Genomic DNA, 20,121 nt, shown 5'->3' on the forward strand with positions numbered 1-20,121 from the left:
CACTCTAACTCTTATTCCATTACAATCTGGCCCCCCTTCTCCAGCAGGATTTTACAAACCATTAGGGCATTTTTCGTCTTTGTCACTATTGTATCCCCAGAGGCAGAGGACATACTTACTATCATTTCACTTTCAAAAAAATCTGGTTAACTGATGGATTAATTGTATTAACTACTGATGTTAAATCATGTGTAATTGAGATATAGAACTACACATCTCTTGTTATCAATGTCATTTCTGAGAACTATTAGGTCACTTCTCAGGCAGGGAAATTGCTACTCAATGTGTTCTCAGGAACAGGATAAAATAGACTGGTTGTATGAAGACAGGAAACAGGGGAGGTAAAAACTATTGAGCATAAGCATCTAAACTCCATTAGGCAGAGACTGTCTTTCTTACTAACACGGTATCTTTGGTGCCTACCAGAGTGCTCTTGCACTGTAGGTGTTCACAGATATTTGTTGAATAAATAAGTAAATGCTTAAATAGAATGGAACAACTATCAGGCATAACACATTAATTTGTTATATAAATGATCATAGCTAATGCTCTCAATATTTCTAGAAGGACTTTTAATCGGGAATCTGGGACTTGATGAGGTTTAAAAAATCTTATCCAGATTCTGGAACCAATATATGCCTGACTCTGTAGTCCATACTTTTTTTTTTCTGCACCATACTATTATCCATTGCAGATGCTGACTTCGTTTATCTTAGGCTCAAATATTTCCAGGTAGTACAAAAAATTGAAGTTTCATATAAACTCTAACCTTTGACTCCTTCATCTACAGAGCTTTGTATAAGCCATTGGCAGGAGATTATTGTTTGACATGTGAAAAGTTTAAAGAACAAGCTAAAATTTAATATTGTCCTGATTCATTTATACTTGATTTTTCAAATTTTGCTTAAGGTACTGATTTGTAATTTTAAATTTAGAAAGAATTGACCATGCTGCACTTTAATTAATAAATACCACTCCATAAAGAAAAGTAATGAACACAAATTAAACTTGAGTAAACCTTGTAAGGAAAATCAACTCAAAAGAGAACTGCTTCTTAGAAAGGCAGTGATGCAAAATTATTCACTTCATAATGAAGTTTAATAATGGCCATTTATGGAAATTATGACAATCCTAATCATTATGGAAATATTTTAATAATACCTTTGGTATTCATGACTTCATGTATGTGAAATAACAATTACTAACTTTAAATCAATTGAACAATTATGTCTTGGAGTTGTTCTAAAAGAATTATATTCTTTCTAGCTTTCATCTCCTTTAAAATTATACTGCTTTAAAAAAAAAATAAATAAAATAAAATTATACTGCTTTATTTATATTACTAGAAAACAAGAGCAAGTCAAAGAAATAATTATAATAGAAAATTTCAAATCTATCTTGCCTTAATGCATGTTTTATAAATAATTATGGGTATTTGATCTCATAATCTGATTCATCATTGCTAGTCTAAAGAAATAGATGTTTTAAAAGCCAGAAGTTCTGATTAACATAAAATTGTAAATATTGGTGCCATATTTGATTAAACAGTTTAAAAATTAAAAAAATATATGTTTACATTTTCTCTTAGTTTCCCTTCCCAGGTTACATTTTGAAAATTTCATAGTTCTTACAGATTTAAAAGATAATCTATATTGTTATAGCCATTATTATACTATCTGATATTCAAGAAAAGATCATGAAGTGTTTGTGCATTACCTTTCTTACCAAATGTTAGCAAAAGCCATGATACATCAATCTTGGCTTTCTTTTCATCCTGATTTTTTTTTATCGAGTTTTAACAACATTTTGCTAAATTTTTATTCCCATCAGAGGAAACTACAATTAATTTATAAATGTAATATCAGAATATTTCGTCTTAAATGGTTTATAAAAAGTAAGAGGTTGGTATTTTATGCACCCGGTCTCATAGCTTTTGTATAGATAATACACTACCAAAAAGTGAATTATTAGAAAGACACATATCCACTATAATGTGCTCCCCGATATAACTGTTCACTAGGGGGCTTCGTGGTAGGGGAATAATAATTGGTAGGTATGTTTACGGACTACTGTTCTATCTTCCAAACATACACTGGCTCAGAGTGATAGCTTCCTTCCACTTTTTAAAAATCAGTGATACTCATCTGAATTAGTAACCAAATATACATAGAAATACAAGATGAAATCTTTGATGTTAGAGCCCTGGAACAGTACAGAAGCATAGTGAGTGCTCATGAACCAAGAATAGAGAAATGTCATTACCATTATAAAATGGAGCAGGGTTCGTGGTCAGAAACCTCAGGAATAAACACTGAAATGAGGAGATGGCTTACCTGCTCCTGATGTGTTGATGTTCCCATCCCTCAGTGGAGGATGTGACGAGGTGGGAAAAGGAATTCGAACGAGAGAAAAGCAGCGAGAGGAAGCTCACCTTAAAAGAGGGCTGGAGGGAGGAGGAAAATGGAGAACTGCTTCATCCGTTCCTTTAAGCTACCACCTGCACATCGCTTCCAATATTACTTCTGCGGATCCTGGTGGGTGGGACATTGTAATTGTTAAAATCAAAAACAACTGGAGGCTAGCCTTGAAAATTCCCACAGCTTACAAAACCAGGTTAGTCTCAAATACAAAGCTTAATTTAGCTTATTTTGCAAGACTAACTCATCTCTTGCCTATGCCTCATAAGCAAAACCTAAGCTGTTTCCCAAAATTGATGAGATAACCACTAACCAATTCCCAATCACTTAAGAAAACTCTAATATTATAACTAATCACTGTGAAGAATAATCAGTCGCTACCTCCTCCCTATAGAAGCTGCTTTACAAAAATATACCTCTGAGCCTCAGTCCATGTTTGGTTTGAGTGCCCCTGGCTCACGAATGCTATTTCTGCTGTGTGCACAATGAACATTTACTAATGAGTGCTGGGGTGATTCACTGGTTTTACTGCCACTATTTCTAAACTTTTTTTTTTTTAAAGATTTTATTTATTCATTTGACAGAGAGAGACACAGCGAGAGAGGGAACACAAGCAGGGGGGAGTGGGAGAGGGAGAAGCAGGTTTCCCGAGGAGCAGGGAGCCCGATGCGGAGCTCGATCCCAGGACCCTGGGATCATGACCTGAGCCGAAGGCAGATGCTTAATGACTGAGCCACCCAGGTGCCCCTGTTTCTGAACTTCTGACATAATGTAGGGTTCCATCTTTCCAGAATAGCTAAGCAGAGAGCAGAGGGGCAGGGTCTCATTCTGAAGTCATTCACTGTGTCATCATTTAGGGAAACAGCATCTCTAGGTAGAGAATGTACAAACCAATGAAATGAGCCTCGACTTGGGAAACCTTGGGTTTTCGAGCCATTGTGTTGGGAGGGGGCTAGTAAAGTGCTGGGTGCCTGTAGACTTGGCCCCCTTTTGTTCTTGCAGCATTACCACACCCTGGCTGCACATGAGAAGCGTTTCAGGTGGGGGTGAGTTAAAAAATATAGCACTGCAACAGGCCAGATGATTTAATGGTGTCTGAGTATCTCCTTTTTCTTTTTATTCCTGTATAATTAATATACAGTGTTATATTAGTGTCAGGTGTGCAATATAGTGATTCAACAATTCTATACATTAGTCAGTGCTCGTCATAAGTGTACTCTTCATCCCCATCACCTATTTCACCCATCCCCCCACCCGCCTCCCCTCTGGTAACCACGTGTGTTCTCTACAGTTAAGGGTCTTTTTCTTGGTTTGTCTCATTTTCTCTGTTCGTTTGTTTTGCTTCTTAAATTCCACATATGAGTGAAATCATACGGTATTTGTCTTTCTCTGATGGCTTATTTCACTTAGCATTACATTCTCTCGATCCATCCATGTTGTTGCAAATGGCAAGATTTCATTCTTTTTTGACTGAATAATATTCTATTGTATATATGTATATATACCACATCTTTATCCATTCATCTATCGATGGACACTTGGGCTGCTTCCATAATTTGGCTATTATAAATAATGCCGCAATAAACACAGGGGTGTATACATCTTTTCAAATTAGTGTTTTCATTTTCTTTGGGTAAATACCCAGTAGTGGAATTGATGGATAATCCTATTTTTAATTTTTTGAAGAATCTCCATACTGTTTTCCACATTGGCTGCACGAGTTCATTCCCACCAACAGGCACGAGTGTTCCTTCTCCACATCCTCACCAACACTTGTTGTTTCTTGTGGTTTTGATTTTAGCCATTCTGACAGGTGTGAGGTGATACCTCATTGTGGTTTTGATTTGCATTTCCCTGATGATGAGTGATGTTGAGCATCTCTTTGAATATTTCTTAATAAACTCTCCAAGTAATCTTATTTATTTTTAATTTATTTTTCTTCAAGCAATTTTAATATGAAGCTAGAGTCAAGAACCAAAGCGGTGACATAATTCTCTCAGAGGCTGTAGGAACAACTAGGATGGGGGAACTTAATAGAATGCTTGCCCACAGCAGGATCAGAGAATTGCCATTATGGGGAGCATCAGTTGTTCCTGATTTTTCCATGCTTCTCTTCTGAGTACCTTAGCATATAGTGGTAGTTTCTAACATGTGATCACCAGACCAGCAGCATCAGGATCACCTGGGAACTTGTTTGAAATGCAATAATTAGGCCTCATCACAGAAATACCCAATCAGTAAATCTGGGGGTGGGGACTGGTAATCTATGCTTTAACAAGCCTTCTGGGTGCTTCTGGCAACTCACTAAAACTAAAGAAACATTGGCATAAGTGAGATGGTAATATAACCCATCTAAGTTAAGTGTGATCAAGAGAATAATTTATTTCTTCAGTACTTGACCAGAGCCTTAAACTGAGGACTAGCATGGGCTAGTATGTGGATGGCAGAGGGACTTAAGGCAGGAGAACAATAGTGGGGGGGTGGGGGCAGGTAGGTAAGAGTCAGCTGATCTACCTGCTTCCTCTCACATGGAAATTTTCTTTCCTATTTGAGAAGCTGTACATCCATTATGTTTTGATGTTGCACTTTAGTTGATATCTCCAACCAGATCTGGATGTACGAGGAAACACTGAGGAACAAGTCAATAGAAATAGAAAGATGATTTGAATTCCTCATATGAGGAATTCTTGATCTCAGGAAACAAACTGAGGGTTGCTGGAGTGGTGGGGAGTGGGAGGGATGGGGTGGCTGGGTGATAGACACTGGGGAGGGTATGTGCTATGGTGACCACTGTGAATTGTGTAAGACTTTTGAATCACAGACCTGTACCTCTGAAATAAATAATAAATTATATGTTAAAATAAAGAAGAAGATAGCAAGAAGGGAAAAATGAAGGGGGAGAAATCGGAGGGGGAGACGAACCATGAGAGACTATGGACTCTGAGAAACAAACTGAGGGTTCTAAGGGGAGGGGGGTGGGAGGATGGGTTAGCCTGGTGATGGGTATTAAAGAGAGCACGTTCTGCATGGAGCACTGGGTGTTATGCACAAACAATGAATCATGGAACACTACATCAAAAACTAATGATGTAATGTATGGTGATTAACATAACATAATAAAATTTAAAAAAAAAAGGATGATTTGATAAGTGTTAAAGGGAAGGACGAAAAGAGGCGGCACAGAAGCAGACACCGGACCAGAAGTTAGAAGACTAATTTTAGTAAAATAGGCAGCTCAATTATGTCAATCCTAGGAGGGTTTCTCAGTTGGTAATGATGCTACTTATAGCAGTAAACATGGAACAAAACAAGCATTTTGTGAAGGTAGCTCTGGGACAAACAGCAAGTTTTGCTGATGATAGCCAGAGATACCTTGTCATAGTTAGTAGATTAAAAGCATTCCCCTGGGTTCCATATATTCATTATCATGAACCCATCTCTTGCAAATGCAGACAAATCCAGTCCCACGATGCCCTGTACTCTGTCAGTGGCTACTCATGTGTGATATTATTTTCCAGGTGATAGAAAGACAACAAGCTTAATGCAATTTTGTTACCAAGGTTGCTTCTAACTTTTTAATTTCTGGTTCATGGGAAGGCAACATGATTCCAATAACTTTTTTCGTCACTGCTTTTCTTTCACTTCAAACCTGGGTTTGAATACAGGCCCCCTTACTTATAGGCTGTGTTCCTTAACGTCACAGGATTTCAAATTTCTCAGCTGTATGATGGGAATGATAACATACTCTCAGCTGGGGGGGCCTGGGTGGCTCAGTCGTTAAGTGCCTGACTCTTGGTTTCTGCTCTGGTCATGATCGCAGGGTCGTGAAATCAAGCCCTGCACTGGGCTCCACGCTCAGTGCGGAGTCCGCTTGAGATTCTCTCCCTCTCTCTCTCTGCCCCTCCCCTACTCACACTCTCTCCCTCTCTCTCCAAAATAAATAAATAATTAAAAAAAAAACACTCTCAGAGGATTTTATATGATACCACATTTGTGCTATCCCCAACACCAGGCATGGTACATCTTAATTAGCGCTCAATTAGTAGAAGCTGTTTCCTGTATATTATTTCTGTATATTATTTTAAAATTCATCACTGCAGCCTGGTAAAACAATCACCTGGTCCACCTATGTCAAGCAGGAGCTGCAGCTAGCCATCTGACTCACCGTAGAGTTTGTCTTCCCCATTCAGGCCCTCCAGGGAACAGAAAAGCCCATGTGAGTATAGCCAGGTGGACTAGGCTTTATGCCTCCAGCGACTGCTCATAAATGCAGACCACCCTCATGCATTCACACATACAGAGAGTGGGACAACCTTTTTCATTGGACTGATGCAAATCCAAATGCTTCTCCTAGCTTCCAAGTGATTTCGAGTTTTGCTATGCATGGTTATCGAAGCTGCAAATATTTTGTGACAATGTTCTCGTGGCTTAACCAAACCAATGTAATACTAATCGAAAGCAAGTTCAACAGCAAATCCCAAACTGGAGTAGCCCATGTCCACAGTGAGATAGCACAAACCCTAGATCAGTAACCCTTGTATGGGTTATAATGAAAAACTGATAAGCTACATCCTAGCTGGACAAGAAGGAGACATAGGGTTGCCAACACTTCTCACTACGTCTGGATTAATCCTACTATTGGGGTGTAACATGCCATGAGAAAAGAAGGTTAAACAGTTATCTGAAATAAGGCCCACCACTCCGCTCCGGGGCTTACTCAGTAGGCGGAGATCTGAGGTGCATGCTGAGGTCAGCGGTGCTGGTTGGCCTCATCCTGCTGATTGGAATTCCATTGATAACAGCACTAATCAAGTGTCGTGCGAAAACTGAATGCAATTGGTCTCAACCTTTATTAGAGTATCAAATCTAAGTGGCAGAGCAGTAGCATTGTGGTGGTTCCCCATTGCTGTGCAAGAAATTACAACAAATTCACTGGTTATACAACATACATACTATCTTAGAATTCTGGAGGTCAGAAATCTGACATGGGTCTCAGTTGGCTGAAGCCAAGGTGTTGACAGAGCTGCATTGTTTTTTTCTACGTTCTAGGGGAAAAAATTGTTTCTTTAATCAGAGAGTGTTGGAAGAAGTTAGTTCCCTGAGGTTGTGGGATGGAGCTCCCTGTTCCCTTGTTGTTGTCACTGAAGAGACTTTCTCAGGTTCCAGACACGGACTGCAGTCCTCGGCCTGCTCTCCTGTATACCCTCGGCTTATGGCCCCTTCCTCCATCTTCAAAGATGGCAATAGTGGCTCAAGTCCCTCATGTTCTCCATCTCTCTGATGAACTCTCTTGCCTTACTTTTTCACATTTAAGGACCCCTGTGATTACATAGGCCCCATGGAGATATTCCAAGATAATCTCCCTATTTAATGTTAGCTAATTAGCAGTCTTAATTCCACCTGCAAATTTTATTTTGCCATATAAAACAACACATTCCGAAATTCCAGGGGTAGAGTGTGGACATCTTTGGGGCCATTATTCTATCATTAGCATACAGTTATAAAAATGTAAACTTGGCCAAGAATATATAGGACTGAGGGGTCAATTGTTGAAAGAGGCAGTTGACTATGACCCTGAACATCCCTGCACATCATTGTGGAATGCACTCTGAAGTAGCTAGTCACGTAGGTAGCTAAGTTGGTCAAGGTGACCACAACATGACTCCTTTACTGCTATTCAATCTCTAGGAAAGGGCATCTGGCTCAGCCCTCATGCTGCTGAGAGCATGAGGAGCCACCTCTGGTCCATACATCACTCAGTGGGACTTGGAGACAAGGGAACTAGCCCAACCATGCTGGTACTTCTGCCTTTTGCTGTGTTGTAACACTCTTGCTCTGATCCACTGAATTTTGTTGTCTACTTGCAGTACATGTGGAGTACTGGCAAATGGATCTGTTTGTTAATCATTTCAGTGTATTGAATTGTGTCCCTAAAAAGATACGTCTAAGTCCTAACTCCAGGAACTATAAATGTGACCTTACTTGGAAATAGTCTTTAGAAATGTAATTAAGGATTTCAAGATGAGATCATCCTGGATTTAAGATGTGTTCTAAATGCAATGACTGATGCCCTTATAAGAAAAAGTCAGGACTATTTGAGAAACAGAAACATGGGGAAGAATGCCAGGCAAAGATGGAGGCAGAGATTGGGGGCCACAAGTCAAAGAATAATAGGAGTCACCCCAAGCTAGATGAGGCGGGCAAGGATTCTCCCCAGGAGCCCTTTGGAGGGAGAGAGGTGCTGTTGGTAACTTCATTTTGATTTTCTAGCCTACATAACTGTGAGAGAATAAACTTCTGATGTTTCAGGAACAGGTCTGTGATGATTTGTTATGAGAGCTCTAGTTGTCTCCTTTGGAATCTTATTGCTTACTCCATGAAATTGATGTTCTTCCTCATAAAGAATACATACTTATATATTGCATATTATTATCTCTATTACTCACTAAAATGTAATATCCACGAGGACAGGTTTCGTTTGTTTGATTTACTCTCCATAGTACCTACAAGAGGAACTGGTGGCTTTTTTTATGTTTAATAATGTTAAACAGGATATAGCATCCTTCAGATTCTTGCCAAAATTCAACCAAACTTTTGGGACGCCTGGGTGGCTCAGTCAGTTGAGCATCTGTCTTCAGCTCAGGTCATGATCTCGGGGTCCTGGGATCGAGCCCCACGTCGGGCTCCCTGCTCAGAGGGGAGCCTGCTTCTCCCTCTCCCTCTGCTGCTCCCCCCAGCTCATGCTATTTCTCTCTCGAATAAATAAAATCTTTTTAAAAAAATTCAACTCAACTTCTGAAATACCCATAGCATCTTGGTAATTAAGACCTGTTATAAAACAAGAAGGCAAGAATATATACAAAGTTCACCACAGCAAACACTGAAGTTACAATCTCTCACACATCTTGGAACCATAGATCTGAATAAACTACACTTACCTCAACACCATTTTTATTGGATAAACTGTATAATGATCTCACCTCACATCCACAAATACTAAGAGAATCATAACGAGGGCTTAAATAGGAAGTTTCCTTTGGCACTAAATTTGCAGAAGAGTTTGACTTCATAATGTGTGTCTCTAGAAGAATAAAATAATTTTGAGGGGAACACAGTTCCGTATGTTGACTCTCCATAAATCCCAGATACTCACTACTATAATAAGGTGAATACTTTTTCTAGACACCACAATGCTGCTTCTGAATTTCCAAATTTTTAGTAATTACTGAAATACACCTGATAGCAATGTTTTTCAGCTTAGTATGGGTAAAAACAGATGACAAAGCTATATTTATTTTTCTTAGGTATTGCCATAAGAGGAACTAGCACTTCTGCTAACAAGACTGTGGGCAATATAATAAACTTTTCAATCCATCTTCTACTAGTGTATATCCCTTCCAAATATTCATATATATATATACTGAATAACCTAGTTTCATTAGCACTTTATATTAAGTGTTGATAACTAGTAGTTGGGGAAATTATTTAAAATTATGACATTATAAGTAATAAAAATATATCAGGGAATATAACTCTTCAAATAGGAGATAACTCTACAAAATACATTAGGGAATAGTCTTCTCCAACACAGATGTGAAAAAAAACATCTATCCATATTCCACATGTGCTGTTCACCACACCTGTGCATGTAGATACGTTCATGCCATTCCCCTTTTATGTTTATATATAATAGATTCTTGCTAGCTAAAAGCTAAATACCACGTGCCTATCCTAATAATGATTAACAAACTCAGAGATCGAGTCCCTGTTCTTTCTTGAAACAAAGAAATTTTTTATTTAAACTATATTTTCCCTTGAAAATTGCCTTTTAAAAAGAATATATTTGCTATTATTATTGCAACTGTTTTGATTTATTGGAAAACACATTTTTACTTATTGGAATTTATTGGAAACAATTCAAATTTTCTTTAATAGAGGAGAAAATTCATTGACACAAAAAACTGAAAATCCCAGGGGCATCTTTTTTTTATTATAAAGTTTTTATTTTAATGCCAGTATAGTTAACATACAGTGTTATATTTGTTTCAGGTGTACAATATAGTGATTCAACAAATTCCATACAACACTCAGTGCTCAATACAAGTGCACTCCTTAATCCCCATCACCTATTTCATCCATCCCCCCACCCACCACCCCTCTGGTAACCATCAGTTCGTTCTCTATAGTTAAGAGTCTGTTTCTTGGCTTATGTGTGTGTATATATGCAATCAATTGATGGACCTTCCATCAATTGGCTCCTTCCATAATTTGGCTATTGTAAATAATCAAAACCACAATGAGACATCACCTCATACCTGTAAGAATGGCTAAAATCAAAACCACAAGAAACAACAGGTGTTGGCGAGGATGTGGAGAAAAAGGAACCCTCATGCACTGCTGGTGGGAATGCAAACTGGTGTGGCCACTGTGGAAAACAGTATGGAGGTCCCTCAAAAGGTTAGAGATAGAACTACCATACAATCCAGTAATCTCACTACTGGGTATTTACCCAAAGAATATAAACCCACTAATTCAAAGGGATACATGCACCCCTATATTTATAGCAGCATTATTTACAATTCTGAGGGGTACCTTAATCCAGGCTATGGCTTAAGCCAGAGAGGCTCATTATGTCTCCTGGTCAGGCCCCTCTCTCCATGCCTCAACTCTCTCATGCAGCTCCCAGTGAAAGTATGATACTTTTTACAGCTCTAAATCTTTATTTCCTTAGGTTTAATTTTAACAGCAAGAAAGTGTCTCTCTTCAAGAAGCCTAAGCATCACTGCATTTAATTGTCTCTGATGTGATTACCTGTCCATAGCATGTGTGTCCGGAAACCTTAAATGTTTTGGTTAGAGAAACATGAATCATCTACCCAACCTGAAGGCAGAGGTGATATTAACCTTAACCAAAGGATGTGGCCTGAAATTTGGGGGTGGAGTTGATCGTAGAGGAAAAACAACGCATGTTAAGTAGAAGCCAGGTGAATAGATGTTAGGGTTTGCCAAACAACAGCCACACACTAATAAGACAAAATGGATGCTGAATCTCCAAACACATCTATTTTTATGTTTTGCCTTCATAAAATAAATATTTAAGTGTAGATTTTATATCTTCTGATCTCAGATGACCAGATCATTATCCTAAGAAAAAACCTTAGGAACTTCCTAATTAATTGTCTTTATCATCTTGGATTTATCAATATTTGGCCTACCACATTGTTATACTTTTCTTATGTATATGTAGCTCTGCATGTCTGTGTGTGTAATGGGGGGGATGTTTTATATATATTACATATATATAAAATAGGTATAGATGTAATATATTATATATATGTATATGGATTCTATAGTATGCATATGGCAAATAAAATGGTGGGATATATTCTGACATAATAAGTGTCATGCTGTCCATATTCTACTTGAAGATGAGATTTATTTTCAGATTGTATCCCAATAAAAATAACTCTATGTCTATGGTGAGGTGAACACTGATTAGAGTGTACAATGTTTGGAATAAAAAGAGATAAGGGTACAGAGCAAAATGTAGCCATTCTTAGATAAATAAGTAATCAACAAGTATTTTGCTGCAGATGCTAACAGAAAACTTCCAAAATAACAATTTGGTACAGGCTTAATCATTAAAGAAACTAAGCTATATCATTAGCGTACACCAAGAATAATCTGAATTGAGGGATAAAGTCCCTAAAACAACATAGAAAGGTACTTTAATTTCAGTGCAAAAAATTTGGACAGAGATGAACAACAGGATCTAAGGATAAAGCAACTAGTAAAGGTCCTAACATGATAATTCCTTTAGCTACACAAACTAAGTACAGCCACCAGATCCTTTGAGGGGAGTACTTAAAAGTCAATTTAGGAGATCCCATGACTTCTTTTTTTGTGCCTTCCCCACCCCTTCCACAGCACGTGGACTTTTGCTAGCACACCTCCTCCCTTCGCTCACCAGCAGTCTTCAGATCAGTCCTTGGAGCTCCATCACCAAGCCAGGGATCTGCGAGGTAGTAGACACAGATTTTAGAGCCTCAGAACCTCAGCTTTCTTCCAAGTTATCTCTCCCCAACAGCCATTTTTCTCCTCTACCCCACATACATAGAAGGATCTCAGACAATTGGTAGATTTCACTTGTTTTCCCCAAACTTCACCTGAAACAAATAAACCCCTGCACTTACTTGGTATGGAATGCTCTTATACCAGGCCTCTCCAGGTAATGACTTCCTTTCTCCTTTCTGATCTCATTCTGAATTGTCATTTCCCAGGAAGAAGCAATAACATAAATCTACTAATTTTCAGCATTTAACACAGTCGCCATTGTAGACTTTTGCTGATGATTTGATTTGACTGTAGGTTTTATGAGGACAGCTGTTGTGTGTCTTGCCACCCTTATATCCCCTTATCTACACTGAGTGTCTGAAATATAGATTGGCTATCTCAACATCTATTCCAGAGTTCTTCTAGTTTTCCCTCTTGAATTGCTCAACACCTACATTTTCTTGAATCTCTTACATCTAGACCTCCAGATATGCTTTAGATGCTGGAAAAGAAATGTGCTCAAGCAAGGTCTGAATTTGGAGCTGATCTCAGTGGGGGGAGAGTGGCAACAAGAACTTACAGAGCTGGCAAGTCCATCATAGGGTACCTTCTATCCCCATCTTGTAGCTAAGGTAGAGTGACCATGGGGACAGGGATGAAACAGTGTCAGGGAACTCTGTCTCTTCCTGCTACCTTGTCTGAGGAACCCATTCTCTAGTGAGGCCTACTCTGTGGTGGTCCACCAGCGGTCATTCCTGTCCATCCAACATGGAGTTTGCCCCCCAAGTCCTAAGTCATCAGATTTCTTGTATTCTATACCTTTCTGTTATTTATCTGTTTTGGGATACCTACAACCAAACTTTGAGTTCAGCAAATGTTTGTTGAATTAATCAATAAACAAATGAAAGAGTAGATGTCACCTGATTTAAAATACATTTTTTTACATTTAATAGATGAGATACCTTACCTTTTATAAAATTATGTCTTAATATTCTTGTTTTTGAAAATGATATATTACAAACACATGTGAGATAAGTAATGGGATGAATAGCACCATCTGAAAATTCATATTGCCTCATCACAGAAAAAACTGAAAACCTTTTTATCTAGTTTTGATTAAAAAAACTGATATTTCCTTTACAATCATTAAAAATAAAAACTGAAATGAATTTTATCTTAAAATGGATTACATGCTAATAAGCAAAAAGTGGATAAGACAAATCTAATAAAAAGAATGAAAAAAGGCATTCCTCATATGGTACAAGTTAAGCTAATAAGCAGTGACTCATTCAAATATAAAGGCCAGAAAATATTAAAACTCAGATGATTATCTGGAGAAAAGGACACATTTGGGCTTTAAAATTCTGTAAATCCAAATTTTCTTTCCTTTTTTCATATTTGTATACAGAGTCAAAGGACATAGTTCTAATTATGAAACGCTCATTAATATGGCTAAAAAACATTCCAGCTACATCCACCCAAATCGAGCCAAATAAACAGTTTCTTTGGGAGAAACTGAATTAATTCTATCTGGCTTAAGGTAGGCTAATTAATTTTAACTGGCTTAAGGTAAAATTATTCTTGTAATACAGACTCAGCCAGCTAATGATTTCTCCATATGCTACTGTCCCCCACACCTGCTCCACCTTGGCACAGCAGACCTCTCACATTTCCCTGCTCTTTCCCCACGTTGTCAAGGACATGCCACCAAAACAGCCACCAATTTGCCTCCAGCACAGAGAACCAGATTTTCAAGCATTAGTGCAGTAGATTGGAAAATAAATTTCATTTGTAGTGTTTATCTAAATTAACTATGAAGTGTATAAAACATTCTTGAAAGTAATTTGAAATTGTCATTAACAAAGATATTTACCGTATTCACTAAAGTTACACACACACACACACACACACACACACACATATTCTTCAATAATGCCAAATCAGAAATAACCTAAAGTCATTTACACTTATTACAAAGGGCATTATAATACATTTTGAAAACACCGTGTGTTGACTTGTGGTTTTCCAAGTTTTAGTGGACATAAAAATCATCTAGATACTTTTTTGGGGGCAGATTTTGGCTAAATTTATCAACATTTTATTTTTACTTATTTTTTGGCTGTGAATATAATTTTTTAAAATTTTTATTCAAGTTACAGTTAGATGACATACAGTGTAATATTAGTTTCAGGTGTACAATACGGCGATTCAACACTTCCCTCAACACCTGGTGCTCATCACCACAAGTGCCCTCCTTAATCCCCATCACCTGTTTCATCTACAGCAACCCCCCCCCCCCCACCTCCTCTCTTGTAACTATCAGTTTGTTCTCTGTAGTTAAGAGTCTGTTTCTTGGTTTGCCTCTATCTTTTCTTTCCCCTTTGCTCATTTATTTCTTAAATTCCACATATGAGTGAAATCATATGGTATTTGTCTTTCCGTGACTGATTTATTTCACTTAGCATCATACTTTCTAGCTCCTTCCATATCATTGCAAATGGCAAGATTTCATTCTTTTTATGGTTGAGTAATATTCCACTGTGCATATATACCACATTTTCCTTATCCATACATCAGTGAATGGACACCTAGCTATTTTTAAAAAAATACATACCTTCCTACTTCCCAAGTTACATGTCTATTAATTTAGAATTTTCATTTTCAGAAAGCACCCCATTTGGTACAGTAGGACCATGATCCACTTCAGGAAACACTGCTCCAGGAGATAAGAACATCTAATCTATTTTTAAATTCCTTCTCTCTACCATGTGAATTCTGCTGAACATGCAGGGAATAACATGATTTCAGAATGCTAGAAAAGGAGCTGAATGTGAAATATGAATGTGATTTGTAATTATTCTTTCTTGATTCATGTTACACTAAAATAGAACCACCTTCACACATGCACACACACACACACACAAGGAACTATGTAATGGAAAATTAAAGTTGGTTAAAAAGCAAAGAGATGATTGTTGCTGGTTACTGAAATATTGATGCTTCCTCTTCTGTTTTCCTAGAATTTAGAGAGAATTAGAAAGCCTGCCAAATGCTGTGGGGATTTAAATACCATTAAATTAAGCAAAATAAAATGATAGGGAACAGAAAGTGATGGGCAGTAGCAGAGAAATATGAAATGAAAAATCTCTCAATTACGTCAACAACCATATTAAACTTAACTGCATGAATTAAAAAGAAATAAATCCAGCAAGTGGAAAGAGTACACTAAAGCTGTATCAGGAGCCAACAGCCATTTTAGTGAAAATAAACTGAAATTCTAAAGAAATATTACATTGTCCTCATGAACCCAAATTAGTGCTTTTATTTAAACCTAGTAGATAACTTTTGGAAAACATAAAAGGATAATGGAATTTTGGTACTGGAAGAATCTCAGCTATTTATTCCAGACTCTTTTCTTAAAAATGAGAAAACTAAAGCACAGAGTATTATTCGGCCAAAATATTGAGCACAAACCAGGATAAGAATTTTATTCTTTCATTTTCTAACCTCTGGTCCCATTTTCCTGTTATAGATTTGTTGAATCACACATTTGGCAGTTACCACTTTCACTGAATAATAATATGGATGCTCTTTGGAGTCTCTTTTGTAAATCCACTAATTCCATTCATGAGGGCTCTGCTGTCAGACCTAATCAGCTCCCCAAAGCACCACCTCCGAATACCATCACATTTGCAATAAGATTTCAACATATGAACTTTGGAGGGACATACACATTCAGCAGTTCTCAATATTCCCAAAAGTCATCTACAGATTCAATGGAGTCCCTATCCAAAGCCCTATTGCATTTTTTTTTTTTTTACAGAAATAGAAAAGCTGATCTTCAAATTCATATGGAATTTCAATTGGCTCCAAATACCCAAAATGATAATGAAAAAGAAGAAGAAAGTTGGAGGAGTCTTATTTCTTGATTTCAAAATTTATCACAAAGGTACAGTAATCAAAACAATGTGGGACTGGCATAATGGTAACCATGTGGACCAATGGAATGAAACTGAGCCTCCAGAAATAAGCCCATACATCTGTAAACTAATGATTTGCAACAAAGGTACCAGGACAACTGAATTGGAGAAATATAGTCTCTTCAACAAATGGTGCTGAAGCAACTGGGTAGTCATATGTAAAATAATGAAGCTGGATTTCTATCTTATACCACAGGTGTATAAATTAACTCAAAATAGGTCAATGACTTAAATATAACAGGTTAAACTATAAAAGTCTTAGAAGAAAACATAGGAGTTAAATCTTCACAACCTTGGATTTAGCAATTGACTCTTAGAAATGAAACTTTAAAAGAACAGGCAACAAAAGAAAAATAGATATACTGGATTTTATCAAAATTAAAACTGCATACATCAGAAGACATTCCCAAGAAAGTGAAAAGACAACCTAAAGAATGGTAGAAAATGCTGGGAAATCAAGTATCTGAAAAGGATTTAATAACCAGAATACCTAAATAATTCTTACAACTCAGCAACAGAAAGGCAAACAACCTTATGTTTAAAAAAAAAGGGGTAAAGAGCTTGAATAGACATTTCTCAAAAAAAGATATATAAGGCACAGAGAAGGGTTTTTAAATCACCAGTCATGAGGGAAATGCACATCAAAACCACCATAAGATACCACACTACACACCCACTAGGATGAATATAATTTTAAAAAGACAAAACCAAAACCAAAAAAGAACAAGTGTTTCTGAGGATACGGAGAGCCAGGAACTCTCATACATTGTGATAGGAATGTCATGGTTCCGCCACTGTGGGAAAAAAAAAAAAAAACCTCACTGGTTCCTTCAAACATTAAATATAGAACTACCATATGACCCTGAAATTCTACTCCTAGTTATGTACCTAAAATAATTGAAAGCAAATGATGAAAACAACCGAAGTGTCCATTGGCACATAAATGGATGAACAAATTTTGTATACCCATAGAATTAAATACTGTGCAACCTAAAGGAAAATGAAGTACGGATGTACACACAGACCTTGAACACCCCATATTTAAGTTAAAAAAGCCAGACACAGAAAATTACAGGTGTATGATCCCGCTCATATGAAATATCCAGAACAGGTAAGTCCATCGAGAGAGAGAGCAGACTTGCGGTTGCTGGAGGTTCAGGGGAGTGAGGGATGGGGAACTGCTGTATAATGCTTACTGGGTTTCCCTTAGGGATGAGGAAAATGTTCTGGAATCAGTTAGAGGTGGTAGTTGTACAACATCGCGAATGTACTAAATGCTACTTGGTTATTCATTTTAAAATGTTTAGTTTTATGTAATGTAATTTCACTTTAAGAAAAAGGAAAAAACAAAAGAGTGAATGTCCCAGACCTATGGGTTTTTCCATCATCTTATAGTTTTATTTTTTATTTGAATTTTAGCTTTAGTTTTAAAGAAGTATTATAACCATAGTGTTTCATCATTTTAAATAAGAAACTAAACATTATTTTTTATCATTGCTTTAAATCAAGCTAATATAAATCCGATAACAGCATGTGAACTGCCAATCATTTTGTAATAATATAGTGGATTATTAATAGTACACTAGATATATCAAACACAAAATGATATAATTTCATATCTAAATGTCACAATTTATATTATAAAATTTCATGAAGTTCTAAATCTGCAAACTATAAGTGACCTAAAGTTTGAAAATTTGCATCTTGATTTTAATTGGCTATCAGATAAAATATCATTGATCTGGTATACAGGAAAGAGATTTTGAAAGATATTATAAGCCTCCAATAACCTTATAGACCTAATTGCCCTCTAACATAGAATAAAAGGAAAGTAAAAGAATCAAAGATAAATCAAAATATACAATGAAATTTAAATAATGAAAATGGAACATAAATTTATTTATTCATTTGATACACATTTAAGAAGGTGTGCCAAACACTGTAGTAGGGGTTGGGATTTACTATTCATAATTTTAATTTAATAAGTTATGACAGGGGCACCTGGGTGGCTCAGTTAGTTAAGCGTCTGCCTTCGGCTCAGGTCATGATCCCAGGGTCCTGGGATCGAGCCCCGCATCGGGCTCCCTGCTCAGTGGGGAGCCTGCCTCTTCCTCTCCCTCTGCTGCTCCCCCTGCTTGTGCTCTCTCTCTGTGTCAAATAAGTAAAATCTTTAAAAAATAATAAGTTATGACAACATTTGTGTTTTATAAGAAAAAGTGAAATCCCACCCAGTGATAATATATTCCTAGAAACAAGGCTTCATATATACAAAATCTTATTTGTGTACCTATTCTCCAGTGGAGAATCACAAAACAGAAAGAAAAAAATTAAAACCCCTATTTTAGAGTTTATTTATAAAAATCAATTTGTTGGGCGCCTGGGTGGCTCAGTTGGTTAAGCGACTGCCTTCGGCTCAGGTCATGATCCTGGAGTCCCTGGATCGAGTCCCGCATCAGGCTCCCTGCTCGGCAGGGAGTCTGCTTCTCCCTCTGACCCTCCCCCCTCTCATGTGCTTGCTCTCTCTCATTCTCTCTCTCTCAAATAAATAAATAAAAAATCTAAAAAAAAAAAAAAAATCAATTTGTTGTATGCGTGCGTATGCGCGTTTGTGGGCAGCATGCATGTGTGTATTTAAGGGTGAGTGAGGGCAGTCATATTAGAGAAAATGTCACCCTATTGTGTAGTAAATTGATTTATTTCAATCCAGTAGGAACTTTCAGTAGATACCTCCTTATGACATTCATAAACAGTACTTAAGAGTCTATCTCTGGTAACTTCAGAAATTCTTGGGGAAAAGAACACTGTTCTGCTCAACCCATACAATCCCATGGACTTTTGTTAAAATGTACACAAAATCATGGATGCGTTTCTAAGTTTTATGAAATAACTAAATTATCAATTCATAAAAGACACCCACATGTAGCTTAGTGTTTTGCTACAAAGAAGGCATTCTTCAAAATGAATTATTTTCATTTCTATACACAAAATATATTCCACATATGAAAGGGTTAAAAACTGCCATATATCCAAAATTCTCTACCGTAAAACACAGTTTTACTGATCACCATATTAAAAATTAAAATTTCTAGTATAGCTCAGGAAGCAAAGCTATGTAAGAACAGTTAAAGAAAAACATGAAAGGACTCTATCTAATAACATCAAATTATGTTATTCTATATTTAAATTATTACTATTTTATAACAGTTTAAGAATAGATATTATTTTTATTCTTAAATTATTCAATAATTTTATGAGCAAAGAAGATTTTGAAAGAGAAATGTGAATGAGGAAAAGTTAACAAATCCATAGGTTTGCCTGCGAAACCTCTGAATGAAAATATTTCTGAGGGTAAAGTTACTAAACTAAATAAATATAATGTCATTCCTACTCAAGGAATGGACACTGTCAGAAAAGTCAATTCATTAGGAATTGACTTTGATGGCCTTTCCACTCTTAGATTAATTCATCATTTTCCTGAGACACATCAGTTACCACTCTGTCACATTAACTTTCTGAAAATGACCCATAGTGTGACCTGAAGGAAGGGATTCAGTCGCCAGAATGATTTAAGAAAACAAGCCTCCAAAAAACTTCATGAGAGGCATGCTGACTAGTTCGTGGGGCTTTACCCAGTAGAATACTGACCCCTTTTTTCCAGTAACTTTTCACTTT

General features: G+C 37.0%; 1 protein-coding gene across 1 annotated transcript in view; it reads right to left on the reverse strand.

Annotated features, from left to right (window-relative positions):
* Positions 1-2,335: 2,335 nt before the first annotated feature.
* Positions 2,336-20,121, reverse strand: part of CCDC102B (coiled-coil domain containing 102B) — a 199,955-nt gene continuing 182,169 nt past the window's right edge. The window contains exons 10-11 of the mRNA XM_032422576.1: positions 12,384-12,431; positions 2,336-2,531 (exon numbers count right to left, since the gene is read on the reverse strand). Coding sequence (XP_032278467.1) covers positions 12,393-12,431 — 39 coding nt within the window. The 3' untranslated portion in view covers positions 2,336-2,531; positions 12,384-12,392. The remainder of the gene's footprint in view (positions 2,532-12,383; positions 12,432-20,121) is intronic.

Source organism: Phoca vitulina, unplaced genomic scaffold (genome assembly GCF_004348235.1).
Source record: "Phoca vitulina isolate PV1807 unplaced genomic scaffold, GSC_HSeal_1.0 scaffold27, whole genome shotgun sequence".
Taxonomy (NCBI): domain Eukaryota; kingdom Metazoa; phylum Chordata; class Mammalia; order Carnivora; family Phocidae; genus Phoca; species Phoca vitulina.